General features: G+C 39.6%; 1 protein-coding gene across 1 annotated transcript; it reads right to left on the bottom strand.

Annotated features, from left to right (window-relative positions):
* Positions 1 to 1,560: 1,560 nt before the first annotated feature.
* On the bottom strand, positions 1,561 to 5,410 carry LOC103279534 (zinc finger MYM-type protein 1-like). Its single transcript, XM_008115264.3, has 2 exons — positions 4,341 to 5,410; positions 1,561 to 4,159 (listed from the first exon to the last, which is right to left on the bottom strand). Exons 1-2 carry the CDS (start codon positions 4,698 to 4,700, stop codon positions 1,910 to 1,912), a joined length of 2,610 nt encoding a protein of 869 aa, XP_008113471.1. The 5' UTR covers positions 4,701 to 5,410; the 3' UTR covers positions 1,561 to 1,909.
* Between the last annotated feature and the right edge of the window lie 9,429 nt (positions 5,411 to 14,839).

The following is a 14,839-nucleotide window of genomic DNA, read 5'->3' as shown; positions in this document are numbered from 1 at the left end:
AGCTTTGAAGTGAAGGAAAAAGTGAACGCCCCTAATGGCTGTACTGTGTTCAGGTTGGAGGGGATGGATCAGTGCCATTTTGTGTGGTGTCTTCAGTCTAAGACTGCCTTATACTAAGTTGTGCCATTTAGTCCCTTAGCTCTGTACTGTCTGCAGTGTATGGCAGCAATTCTTCAGGTTTCATGTGAACTGGGACAATCCTCCTTTTAGACAAAGTGCTGCTGAGTTGGAGTGTCAAGAAGAGGCAGCAAGTTGCTATTTATCATTATTTGCATTATTATGATGGCATTTCTACTATGAGTGGCAGGGAGAAGCTTTCGTGGGATTTTCTATCTCACATGCCAAAATAACATGATTGACAGTAGATATTATCAGCTTGGAACTTACTATGAATAACTAGGTAATTTTAATTAATTGCAGTCAGCTATAGAGATTTGTGGGTTCAACTTTTGTGGATTTGATTCTCTGCAGATTTGGTTGATATGCTCCCTAGATCCTGCAGTCAACTTTATGGTCAATGTCTGCCAGAGCTTGACCACAGAGTCATACTGGAAGGCCTAGAGATTTGTAGAAAAAACACTTGTCTAGGAATCTGCAGGTCCTCCACTGTGTTTGTATGGTCTCCTTCTGGCAGAGGTTGACCGTAGAGTCACCCCAGAGAACCTATCGTGTTTCCCCGAAAATAAGACAGTGTCTTATATTAATTTTTGCTCCCAAAGATGTGCTAGGTCTTATTTTCAGGGGATGTCTTATTTTTCCATGAAGGAGAATTCACATTTATTGAACAAAAAAATAACATTTATTATATACTGTACAGTAGTTCTCATCACAAAACAGCGTAACCAGACAAACTGTGAATCCTATTAAAAGTTTCTTGTTACTACCATTATTTCCATGTACAACTCTCAATGGTATGTACATTTACCAATACTGTGTGCTCTGGTGTTCTGTTTGGTAGGCATGCTTCCAAACAAAAAACTTTGCTAGGTCTTACTTTCAGGGGAGGCCTTATATTTAGCAATCCAGCAAAACCTTTACAAGGTCTTATTTTCTGGGGATGTCTTATTTTCGGGGAAACAGGGTAGATATTTCTAGACAGGTGTTTCCTTGGGTAAAAAATATAGTTTTTCTGGTTTTTCAGGGACTTGTGCCCCTAATCCCTACAAAAATGGGGAAGCTACTGCAATTATTCTTGTAAAAGATTAAAAGAAATGCTGTAGTTTTTGTTGATGGTGTGTGCCTTCAACTCAAGTACTATAGTTATTCTATCCTAGGATATTCTTGGCTCAATTTCTTCAGAGGGAAAGGCTTCCCGTTGCCTTCCTGTAAAGGTGAGAGACTGTGGCTACCTTACACAATAGGCAGCCATAGTTAAGCAGGGATTTGAACCCTGGCGTCCTGAAGCCCAAGCCAATACTCAAACCCCACCGTGGCTGAAAGAAAAGCAATATGAAAAAAATACAAGAAAAGTTATTTTTTTACATAGCACCAGGGCCGGCCCAAGGAAATTTTCAAGTGTAAGCGAAACAGGATTTTGGTGCCCCCCCCCCCCAAAAAAACCCCCAATCACCGAGAAATAAAAGGTAGAAGGTAGAGGTGAATAGAATGGATAAAAGAGTTTTCCTTACAACCAGAAGTTTATTAACAACATTATGTTCATATAGTAACATTACATAGAATTAACTCCAATCTTAATAAATAATAATAATAATAATAATAATAATAATTTAATAAATAAATATTTTAATAAACTTTGCAACAATTTTAATTTTTTAACATCCAGTTTTCCTTAACACAAATAATAATAATAATAATTTAATAAATAAATATTTTAATAAACTTTGCAACAATTTTAATTTTTTAACATCCAGTTTTCCTTAACACAAATTAACTTGAACACTTGTAAAAATTAAAACCTGATTTTTCTGACTTTCAATTTGGAAAACTCATGTACTAGGGAATCTGTGTCCATGTCATCCAACAAGCTATTTTCAATGGCCAAGGTTGATAGTCCACTCAAGCGCTCTTGACTCAAAGTAGATCTTAAGTAATTTTTTATAAGTTTCAATTTTGAAAAACTCCTTTCACCGCTGGCCACGGATATTGGAAGTGTTAACAGAATTCTCAATGCAGTGTAGACATTTGGGAAAACATCCTCCGAACCATGATTTATAAAAGACAAGGCATCAGCTGGGAGACTTCCAGGGGGAAGCATATCTGCAAGTAATTGTAGCTCTGTATACAGATCACCAGCATTCACATCGTGGTCTTCTCCATCTGTCAAAACAGTTTCAAGGCGTTGACAGGCGTACTTCAATTCTTTTTCATTCCAACATTTCCCAAGGCTTGAAATGTCATACAGAAATTTGAAACTTCCACTATGGTTGTCCATTAGCTGAAATCTCTCCTTTAATGAGGATATTGCTGTGTCAAGCACAACAAAAAAAAAGTTCACTTTAAAAGACTCTTTGCCAGAATGTACAGCTTCATCTTTACATTCATACGAAAATTGTCTGCTTACTTTTCTCGGTCGAGCTTCCTGTTCGTTTTCAAAGTCGGCAGTAGCATCGATTTTTTCTGCCAGTTCCTTTGCATCTGTAATGATGCTATTTAGACCTTCTTCAGATCTCATCCTTTCTAGAAAACTTTTCACACTCTTAATAAGAGCCATAGAATTTTGAAGATCGATTGACACTTTTTGCAACTGTTTACTAACAATATTTATCTTGTGCAGGATCTCATGCCATGTCACTATGCTGCACAGAAATGTGAAGCTTTGCAGTCTTTTAAGAAGAGCACCAGCACGGCTCCTACAGAGTCCATCAAATTTCTGATCATGAGAAGCTTCATATACGGCATCATATACTTCTTCAATATGGAACCTCAAAGGCAACAATGCTTCGATTCTACTTTCCCACCTAGTACTGCTAAGTGGTTTGAGTGTGAGAGTTGAAACATGCTTCAACAAAGTACCCCATCTTACTGGGGAACCTGAAAAAAGGTTATAGAGGTCTTGTACGGTGGCGAAACAGTCTGCTGCAATCTTGCAAGACATAGCTGCATCATTTATGACCAAGTTCAGGGAGTGGTTTCCACATGGTACATAAAAGGCTCTAGGATTTAAATCAAGGATCCTCCTCTGGACTCCAACATGTTTTCCCTTCATTGCAGAACCATTATCATATCCCTGGCCTCTCATGTTTTTTAATGGAATACGTCGTGCTTCCAACTCATGGAGTAATATTTCTGTCATACCTTCACCTGAAGGACTGGCAACAGGAACAAAGCCTAAAAAATGTTCCTTAATCAAGATATCTTCATTTGCTTTACATGTAACAAATCTAACCACCAACGTCATTTGTTCGGTGTTGCTAATATCTGGTGTGCAGTCCAATATAATAGAATAATATGTTGCCTCATGTAGTTGTTCCAAAATATTATTCTGGACCTTGCCTGCCAAGAAAGAAATAAACTCGTTCTGGACATTTTTACTCAAATAGTGGACATGTGTTTCTTTGGAAGTGATTCTTCTCACATGTTCAGCCATCGGATCATCAAACTGTGCTATATGTTCTATCAATTTTAAAAAGTTGCCATTATTAGGTTCAAATAGAACATCTTTTGTCCCTCTAAATGGCAATCCTTGAACCCCCAAAAACCGTGTAGCACATAGCAAGCGTTTCAGAATTTGATCCCAATGTTTAATTTCAGCATTAATAAGTCTTTCATGCTCTGCATCAATAGTTTTGTTTAAATGCAAACGTTGCGAGAGCTCACGCCAAGATGAACGGTTTTCCATATGAGGACGGGATTTCTCGTGACTGCTCAAAAGCCTGCTCAAGTTCCGCCAGTTAGAAAACCCTTGGCTACCTGCAAGACTGGATGTGTCGTTTCCAAAAATTTTGCAAGTAATACAAAACACTGCATTTTTAGATACAGAATACTGTAGCCAATATCTGTTGACACGCTCTCCATTACACAACTTCCTTGAATAATGAAATGGGGAAAATTTTCTGCCATGAATGTCCTTAGGAAACTTTATGCCTCTGACTTGCTGTGGTCCTCGCTCAACAATTATTTTCCGTGCCTCATCAGTTATTTTGAGTGGCCACTCTCCACAATCATTGGAAAGAAATAACAAAGGGTCTCTTCTTTGTTCCTGAAAAAAAAGGGGGGTGTATGTTAACTTCTAGAAGTTTTTCTAAGATGTAATGCAATGCAAGATCAATAAGTATAATACCTCGTTATGCAATCTTTACATAAAAAATGAACAAGACAGGCCAGGGCCAATTATATTTCCCAAAAATCTGCACTAATATTTTTAAATTGAATCTACTTACCGATTCAATAGCTTGCCGACTAGTAGATGGCAGGGCTGCATCTCTTAATGAATCCTCATCCACATCTTCAGTGTCAGTCCCAGTAATGCCAATACAGGAAGGTGGTAATGGTATTGCTGAAGTTGCAGTGAGAAGGTCTTGACTGGTTGATGGTCCTGGTAGAGGCTCAGAGATTGGTATCTTTCCGTCATCAGCATGATCTGATTCAGTCAATTTAGTTGTCTCTGGCTTTCCTGTCTGGCATGATGGTGAAGTCGTGAAAAACCTTTTTAATGCTTTAGCTTGACTCTTATCTTCTTGGCTATGCTGCAACCTCCTTTTACGATGAAATGCTCCCGATGGCTTCTTCTTGCTTGACATTTTCTGCTAAGAAACCCAACTCGTCATATAAGGAAGGGGACTGACGCAGAACAACTTTTAGCTTATGACAACACAGCAGAAATACAGCCTGCAGCTCCATCCAAGAACAGTAGAGTCTCATTTATCCCACATAAACGGGCCAGCAGAGCGTTGGATAATCAAAAAATGATGGTTAGCATGGAATAGCCTTGCTAGACCTGGTTATGGACCAAGCATTTGAGCATTATTCCTTTTCATGCTATACTTGAGAACTGTTTAAGTACAGCAGAGACTCTACAGTAGAGTCTCTACTGTAGAGTCTCACTTATCCAACATAAATGGGCCGGCAGAACGTTGGATAAGCGAATATGTTGGATAATAAGAAGAGATTAAGGAAAAGCCTATTAAACATCAAATTAGGTTATGATTATACAAATTAAGCACTACAACATCATGTTATACAACAAATTTGGCAGAAAAAGTAGTTACATGTGTAGTAATGCTATGTAGTAATTACAGTAGAGTCTCACTTATCCAAGCCTCGCTTATCCAACGTTCTGGATAATCCAAGCCATTTTTGTAGTCAATGTTTTCAATACATTGTGATATTTTGGTGCTAAATTCATAAATACAGTAATCACTACATAGCATTACTGTGTATTGAACTACTTTTTCTGCCAAATTTGTTGTCTAAAATGATGTTTTGGTGTTTCATTTGTAAAATCATAACCTAATTTGATGTTTAACAGGCTTCTCCTTAATGCCTCCTTATTATCCAACATATTCGCTTATCCAACATTCTGCCGGCCCGTTTATTTTGGATAAGTGATACTCTACTGTACTGTATTTACAAATTTACCACTAAAATATCACAATGAATTTAAGACACTGACTACAAAAACATTGATTACGAAAAGGCAGACTGTGTTGGATAATCCAGAACACTGTATAAACGAATGTTGGATAAGTGAGATTCTACTTTAATATGAAATAATTACTGGGATAGAATAATGCAGAACAATATAATCTCTAAAACCAGGACAATAAATAAAGACCAACAGTCTGAAAGCATTCCACAAAGGAAACAATCAGGGCTAGCTAACACCTCCCAACAAAGTATTCCCATCATCAAAGTCTGATAAATCCACTGTTTTCTCACAGCCACAGACAGTACAAGCACATAACATATCGCAAAGAACACAACTCTGAAAACAGGGGAATTCCACACAGGAAACATTCAGCGCCAGCTAACACCGCCCAACAAAAAATTCACTCAGGGAGGAAACAGTCAGGCTTTAAAGCTGCAAGGCTTACATCCTAATCATTTTCCCTAATTGCAGCATTCATGCTTGCATCTAAAAGCCAAAAAAAAAACCAATTAGAAATATTGTATATTCACAACCTTTAGGAAATAATATCCCCTGATGGCACAGCGTGTTAAAGCGCTGAGCTGCTGAACTTCTGGACCGAAAGGTTTGAATTGGGGGAACAGAGTGAGCCCTCACTTTTAGCCCCAGCTTCTGCCAACCCAGAAGTTCAAACACATGCAAATGTGAGTAAATCAATAGGTACTGCTCTGGAGGGAAGGTAACACCGCTCCATGCAGTCATCCCACATGACCTTGGAGGAGTCTACGGACAACGCTGGCTCTTTGGCTTAGAAATGGAGATGAGCACCAACCCCCAGAATCAGACATGACTGGACTTAATGAGGTATGGATACCTCACAATCTTTGAGGATGCCTGCCATAGATGTGGGTGAAACGTCAGGAGAAAATACTTCTGGAACATGGCCACACAGCCCGAAAGACATACAACAACCCTGTGATCCCGGCCATGAAAGCCTTCGACAACAAGTTTACCCTTTACCTTAACTACCACCAATTCCTCAATACAGTAGAGTCTCACTTATCCAACACTCACTTATTCAACGTTCTGGATTATCCAACACATTTTTTTAGTCAATGTTTTCAAAACATTGTGATATTTTGGTGCTAAATTCATAAATACAGTACTTACTACATAGCATTACTGCGTATTGAACTATTTTTTTCTATCAAATTTGTTGTCTAACATGATGTTTTGGTGCTTAATTTGTAAAATCATAAACTAATTTGATGTTTAATAGGCTTCTCCTTAATCCCTCCTTATTATCCAACATATTCGCTTATCCAACATTCTGTTGGCCCGTTTATGTTAGATAAGTGAGACTCTACTGTTCTTTATTTCCCAGAACAGAACACCATACTTCGCCACAGCAAAGCGTGGTTGGGCACAGCTACTTTATTATTATATAATATATGTAATTATTAAAACTATAAATCCCAGCAACTACAACTCCCTACTCAATTAATTTTTTAACATAACATAAAATCACCAACTACAACTCCCAAAACAAGGGATTAAACAGAAAACATGTACTTTTATAGAAAGCATGTATAAATTAATATTTAAATATGTATTTGTATCACATATCTGAAATTATTTCTCACATTACTACAGAAATGATTCCATAGATGGAAGAATTAACACATTAGAATGCACACACATTAGAAATTGGCCCATCCACTTCCTTATTTTAATCTATGCTTCCATATATTTTATACTGTTTACTTTTTGTACAAATGATACACACAGTCAACTGTGTCATGAGAGATGCCTCCCACAGGATGGTAACATAATTAAACATCCAGTTGTTCCCCTGGGCAAGGTCCTTGCAAATGGCCAATTATCTCACACCAGAAGCGACTTGCAGTTTCTCAAGTCACTCCTGACAACAAAGAAAAAATAAAATAAAACTGATTATAGTAGTAAGAAGCTAGGAAACATGAAAGCACAAGAGCAATGCCCATCCATTTTGAGAAATAATGTAAGATTGACTTGTAAGTTTAGTTGCAACTTGTTGTCACTAATTCAGACAGCCTTGATTACCTTGCTCAGAAGGCTGCTGGAGACCTGTGGTATCCCTGAGCCTTGATTCTTTATGTTAAACGATTGTTGTTTGGCTGGTTGTCCTTGTCAGTCCCCACACACCACACGCCTCGTGCAAATGTTTTTTTTTTCAGTACGCATGCACAGCGCGGGCTATGGTATTGCGCATGCGTAGAGGGTAGGTTGTTAGTGCCTAGAAGCTTCCACGGGCGAAATGCGCTGTGCGCATGCGCCCAGCCAGAGAGGCCATTTTGCCCTTAGTCTACAAACTAAGGGCAAAAATGGCCTATCTGGCAGGGCGCATGCGCACAGCACAGCTAGGCCATTTTGCCCTTAGTAACAAACTAAGGGCAAAAATGGCCTATCTGTGCTGTGCGCATGCGCACAGCCAGAGAAGCCATTTTTGCCCTTAGTTTGTTACTAAGGGCAAAATGGCCTCGCTGTGCTGTGCGCACGCGCACAGCACAGCTAGGCCATTCGGGCCTGACTTCCTGGTCGCGGCCGGCGACCGCCCGGGCGATCGCCGGCCGCGACCAGGAAGTCAGGCCCGAATGGGCTATCTGCGCTGTGCCCGTGCGCACAGCGCAGATAGCCCATTCGGGCCTGACTTCCTGGTCGCGGCCGGCGATCGCCCGGGCGGTCGCCGGCCGCGACCAGGAAGTCAGGCCCGAATGGCGCCCCTAGCAGCCAGCGCCCGAGGCGGCCGCGTCAGCGGCCGCCTAGTAACAACCGGCCCTGCATAGCACTGTCGTACCTAACTACTTTAGGTTGGCCTCGGGACTATAACAGCAGCTAGTTACTTTTAAAAGTAACTTTCCATGCTCTGGCATTGTTTACTCAGATTATTACATGCTGTGGGTCTTTGCCATTTGCTCCTCTGCCTCAGGTATCAAATTGTTTTAGGTATGTCTTGAATACAGACAGGTAATCTCCCCAGCCTTGCCTAATAATCCAGACATGAAACAAGAATTTTTCCAAGAAAACCATGAGATGCAAAACTGAGCTAATTCCCAGTTTACAATCCAAGCAGATTCCAGATACATTTTCTGGAGTATATTGCTTTCTGTTATGATTAAGTTTCTTGTTTTAATTTAATTTTGAGGGCCTTGCCAGATTTGTACTCATTCGTGAATATTGTTGGCCTAGACACAGAGAAATAATCTGCAAGGCCCACATTTGTGGAGATCTTCTGCATTATCAAAGCCTTGGAAATAGTGAGAAACTATTCCAAAGGTTACTAAAATATTGCAAAACAGATGTAAGTGGCTTAGACTGAGAATTCTTTACATGGCAAAACAGAAACAGGGAGGGATTGGTTTATCCGTAAGTATCTTTCATTTTACCCTACATTTTTGTTGTTTTCTTTTCTTTTCTTTTTTTTTTGCTAAGACATCAAGGATCTACAAATGGATCATAGCCAAGAGGGAGAGAAGGACAGAGGAATTTCAGTACTTGAAAAACATTTAATCCACATTCATTACTGAGTTGGAAGTCATATAACACTGTAGGAATTTAGAGTAATGATGTAATTGATTTTCATCACCACAAATGGATGGAGAATACTGAAGGTAGTGAAACTGTGCTAAAGGAACCAAGAAAATATTTTGATGAAATACTTATAGGTAATAGTGTCTGGTGACATACATGTGGTTGAGGCAAAGAACCCACTTCAGGGCTTTAGGACATTATTCCACAGGCCGGAAGAAAGCGGGGGAAAGTGTTTGAAGAGTGGGGACTCATCTTACCCTGGCAAGGTTCATCTTCAGGGATGGTCAGCCTGCCATCCCACAACCTTTTCCCATCTTCTTCCCTCTTTTCTCCCACTTCCCCCCTCTTTCTTCAATCAAGACTCAGGTAACACCTGACTCCTGAAAATGGAGTCTTCTCTCCATTTTTGCATGCTGGCAAGAGAGGTTCCCACGGGCAGCCACCAGAAGTGGTTGTGTGTCATTGGATGGCATCTGTAGGTCTTTGTTTTGCCAGCATGTGAAAACAAAGAGAAAACGGGGGGAAACTTACATGGGATAAGGTCCTTAGTCTGAACTTTAAAGGAGTAAGCTATGGTGTTGAACCCTATTGCCATGCTTTACTTGGAAGAGGCCTCCTCAGATGACGAAAGGGAAGATGAAAGCCAGGATGATGGGTTTCTATTGGAGCAGGAGAAGGCTGGTGGTCCTTTCATGGCACCAGCGTAGGGAGGGCCTGATTCATCCCAGGTGGAAACTGTATCGAAAGGAGGAAGAAGATCTACTTTACTTTTTCAAGTGACATACATTAAAGCATTATAGTTTGCTAGGGAGCTGGAGGTGATGAAATGAGTGGGATGGTGATTAGAATGACTATAGCTGAAGACTTTGGAAGAGTCCAACTGAAAACAGACTAGAGCTCACCGAAATACTTTTTCATTGCCAGTCTTGCATCCACACACTGTCGTTCAGTCGAGGTATCTTGAATGATTAGGGCCTTTTACATCCTGTCCCACAAGAGCAGTATGTAAACTACTCAAAACCCTGCTGTGAAAAATTTGCACAGCACCTTATGGATAAAATGCTCTGACTTGGATACAGCTCTGGTGGATGAAAACATGGTCCCTGGAGGTCTTATGTTATTGAATACATTTCAGTTTATGCCATCTGAAATCTGGACCAGATCCTTGGAGAAAGCCTCCATGCACATTTTGGACTCATGCCCTTCCTAGCAGTTCAAAGCAGCCCAAGGGAGGCTGACAGACTGGGCAAGGGGAGTAGTGAAAGCCTTATTGTAACATGGCAGGTTTCCATGGCCCAAAATAGGCTATGGCGAGGGCAGTCTTCAAAAAAATCTCACTATATGTTATTATGCTGGAGAACTATTAGCCAGTCTCCAGTATACCTTTTGGGTTAAGGTTCTATGGTATGTGATGTTCTCCCAAGACAAGAGGTTTCTGGATTATTATTTCAATCTATTTCAAGTTGGTCTTCAGATCTAAACATGAGACAGAAGCGGCTTTGGATATGTTGGAAGATAAATCATGGTATTCTTCTGGGTTGCCTCTCTAGGATTGGGCTCAGGACACTGTTTTACACTTTCTCTGGTCATTCTTTGAGGTAGACTCAAAGGTGATGCTTGGCCACTGGCCTGTGATGGCCCTCGGGGCTTGGTTCTGTCCCCCATCTGTTTTATATATTTACTGTATATACTCGAGTATAAGCCTAGTTTTTCATCCCTCTTTTTAAGACTAAAAAGGCCCCCCTCAGCTTATACTCAGGTGAGGTTCCTGGTTGGCTTATATTTGGGTCAGCTTATACTCAAGAATATATAGTACATTTATTATTTTTCTCTATTATTATTGGTATTATTACATTTATTATTTTTCTCTATTATTGTTGCTACTATTACATTTATTTTACTCTATTTTTATTATTATTAATAATACATTTATTATTTCACCCTGATATTACTATTATTATTGCATTTATTATTTTACTCTATTTATTATTACATGTATTATTTTCCTATATTTATTATTATTATTATTATTATTATTATTATTATTATTATTATTACATGTATTATTTTACTCTATTATTATTAAAAGGATACATAAGCACATTTACATTGAAGAAGATGAGAATAATGATTTCATCAGAGTTGGACAGTCTTATCTTAAATTTGAGCTTTATGTAAATATTCAAAAACATTTAACCTACTCCATTAATGTAATTTTATTGGTATCTATTTTTATTTCTTAAATTTACCACTCTCAGCTTATACTGGAGTCAATGTTTTCCCAGTTTTTTGTGGGAAAATTAGGTCCCTCAGCTTATATTTGGGTCGGCTTATACTCGAGTATATACGGTATATAAAACCACTAAGAGAGGTCATCCAGAATTTGGGGATTCAATATCATTAGAACATCTTTTCTTTCCATTCGATTCCAAGGAAGCCGTTTCTGTCAATATTTCTGGTTGACCAAATTAATACTTGATCTAAACAACTAAGAGATACAGACCTTATTTGCTCTAGGAAACCTTTATATGTCCTTTTTTGGTAGCTTAGGGTATTTGTAAAACTATTCTCTAGCTAGACCCACATTTCAAATGAGCTCTTGTTCTATCAGCCTTCTTAATTGTCCAGCTAAGAGCCCCCGGGTGGCGCAGTTGATTAAACCCTTGTGCCGGCAGGACTGTTGACTTGAAGGTCGGCTTGCTGATCCGAAGGTTGCTAGTTTGAATCCAACTTGGGGAGAGTGCAGATGAGCTTTCTGTGTCAGCTCCAGCTCCCATACAGGGACATGAGAGAAGCATCCCGCATTGATAGTAAAAACATCAAAAACATCCAATGTCCTTGCAGATGGCCAATTCTCTCACACCATAAGCGACCTGCAGTTTTTCAAGTAACTCCTGACACGAAAAAAAATTGTCCAGCTTTTGCTACCATTACATTACATTACTTTATTACAGTTAACAGACGATTAAGACAGCATGTTAAATACATTTTTAAAACAGCGCCTTGAGGAAATCAGATCAGCAGTATATATACTGTTAAATCAGATCAATCAATTGAAAAATATAATGTGTAAAATATATTAATATTGCAGAGATAAGGATATTCTGGTTGTCAAAACCAGGTTTAAACATTTTGCCACTTGCTGAGTAAGTGATTTGTCAGAACCCTGGAGCACGATAAGCACAAGACATGCAGGGGAGTATCGGGGGAAACACTGCATGATGGGGGAAAATAGATCTCCACTGGTCCCCTGGCAAAGACCACAGGAGAAAAAGTGAGTGTGATATGTTTTCAATTTTGTAATTATCACAGGAGAGCATTTCTTATTCTGTCAGTTAATAGGTTAGAGGGAATAACATTTAACCTTGTAAAGGAAAAAGACTTTCTGTATTTTGGGACAGTAAACCAAACCTGGCAAGGACACCATGGTAAACCCAGCAACTGTGTGGAACAAGATCCTTTGCAGCATTTTGTAGCTCTTGACAATCAATGTCTGCTGACCTCTGTTTGACAATTGATTTGGGCCCATCTAGATTCATGGATAAGAAAGAGGAGGCAGATAACCTACTGAGGCAATTTCACATGCCATCCAAGGTGACTGGAAGGAGTCTGACAATGTCCCAGAGGCAGGAGCTGGAATTAAACGTACGCCAAGAATGGTTCCAGGAATGGGTGAACATTTTAGTGACTTTAAGCCTGACACCAAGTAAAGAGCAGAACCAGCAACACACCTGGGGGCACCAAATATTAAATTAAGAAAAATTGGATTCCTTCTAAAGAGCATCAACTGAAAGAAAACCAAATCAAACCTCTGAAAGGTATTAGTGGGACAATTACAGCTTTAAAAACCAGGATAGAAATTTACCACTCCTGGTGAAAAAGAAATGAGTAACTGCTTCCACACTGTGTTGTTGAAGGCTTTCATGGCCAAAATCACTGGGTTGTTCTGAGTTTTCCGGGCTATATGGCCATGTTCCAGAAGCATTCTCTTCTGACTTTTCACCACATCTATGGCAGGCATCCTCATAAGTTGTGAGGTATCTTGGAAACAAAGCAAGGGAAGTTTATATATGTGGAAGGTCCAGGATGGGAGAAAGAACTCTTGTCTGTTGGATGCCTGTGTGAATGTTGTAATTAATCACCTTGATAAGCATTAATGGCCTTGCCAGCTTCAAAGCCTGGCTTCTTCCTGCCTGGGAGAATCCTTTGTTTGGAGGTGTCAGCTGGCCCTGAGTGATTCATGTCTGGAATTCCTCTGTTTTCAGAGTATTGTTCTTTATTTTAGAGGGTTTTTTAATGGGGTTGTTGTATGTCTTTCGGGCTGTGTGGCCATGTTCCAGAAGTATTCTCTCCTGACATTTCGCCCACATCTATGGCAGGCATCCTCAGAGGTTGTGAGGTATGGATGGTTTTTTTAATACTGGTAGCCAGATTTTGTTCATTTCCATAGTTTTCTCCTTTGTGTTGAAGTTGTCCACATGCTTGTGGATTTCAACACTGTTCCACACTGTTCCACTTTGGATCTAATATATTTTCCCTAGACCCTCCAGCTTATAGCCTCATGAAACCATATACCCAGATATTTATATGAGCCCATCTTTTTCAGTTCTGCTACTCCCAACAGGCCATAAGTAGCTGCTCTTCCTCATAGCAAAAACCTGATTTTTTAAAATAGTTAATTGTCAGGAGATTCTAGCTCCCTCAGTAGTCTCCTATGACTCAAGTGAATCTGGGAAATCAGTACTGCATTGCCAGCATAAACATGGATGGAAACTTCTGTTGAGTCAATCTTTGGTGGATGAGATGATAAAAGCATCAGAATGTGGGGAAGGTCAGCCAAATAGAAATTAAATAAAATGAGGAGAGAGAACACAACCCTGTTTTACACCTCAAATGCCCTTGGCTGGTACAGTGAACCTGGACAGATAGATGTGCTATAACATAGAGACTGAATTAGAAATAGAAGTCTATTCAATTTCTTAGTATCAGTGCAGAAACGATCATATTGAATTGAATCAAATGCTGATTTTTAAATCAACAAATTAACTAAAAACTTGCCTCCTTTCAGTTCAGTGTATTCAAGTGCAAGGTGAGCCAGAACCATGGAATGGTCTGCTTTGAAATCAATCTGCTCTTCCCCCAAATTTGCCTTGCTAACTGACCCAAGACATTTTTCTATCTGCAGGAAACCCTTTCCCAGTTCATGTGCAGAAGCTGACAAAGGTAGTAGCTAAATCTTATAACCAACATTTGAGAAAGGAGAACATCCTTCTCTTAACCTTAGAACAGGGCTTCTTAAATTTTGCCACTTGAGAGCGCTTTTGGCTTGAGACATTTTTACATGACCTCAGGTGTATAGATCTATAAAATAGATATAAAAATCAAACATTTACTGATAACAAATCAGCATTTGCAAGGTTTGGTAGACGGGGTGATTTTCCTTTTTATGAAGTACAGCTGAAGCATCGTCTGCAGACTCCACTGTAAATAAAGCACAACAGCTTTGTGTAAAAGTCTAAAACAGCCACTGGGTGACATTCAGAAAAGTTTTCTGTTGCCAATTTTTTTCAGGACCCCAGTATTTATCTAAGGCAGTGGTATTTTCGACTTCAATTCTCAGAAGTTCCAGCCAGCTTACCAGCTATTAGGAACTGTGGGAGCTGAAGTTCAAAACACCTGGAGGCCCAAAGGTTGGGAACCACTGATCTAAGGGGGCCCCAGTTGTTGTCAGGGCCCACAGTT

Source organism: Anolis carolinensis, chromosome 1 (assembly GCF_035594765.1).
Source record: "Anolis carolinensis isolate JA03-04 chromosome 1, rAnoCar3.1.pri, whole genome shotgun sequence".
Lineage (NCBI taxonomy): Eukaryota > Metazoa > Chordata > Lepidosauria > Squamata > Dactyloidae > Anolis > Anolis carolinensis.
The sequence above is the reverse complement of the archived record's forward strand: the minus strand, read 5'-3'. Positions and strand labels throughout refer to the sequence as shown.

Coding starts and splice junctions, on each gene's coding strand:
- LOC103279534 (XM_008115264.3), bottom strand. CDS start 4,700: ATGTCAAGCAAGAAGAAGCCATCGGGAGCATTTCATCGTAAAAGGAGG. Junction 4,160..4,340: donor GTCGGCAAGCTATTGAATCG/GTAAGTAGATTC, acceptor CTTTTTTTTCAG/GAACAAAGAAGAGACCCTTT.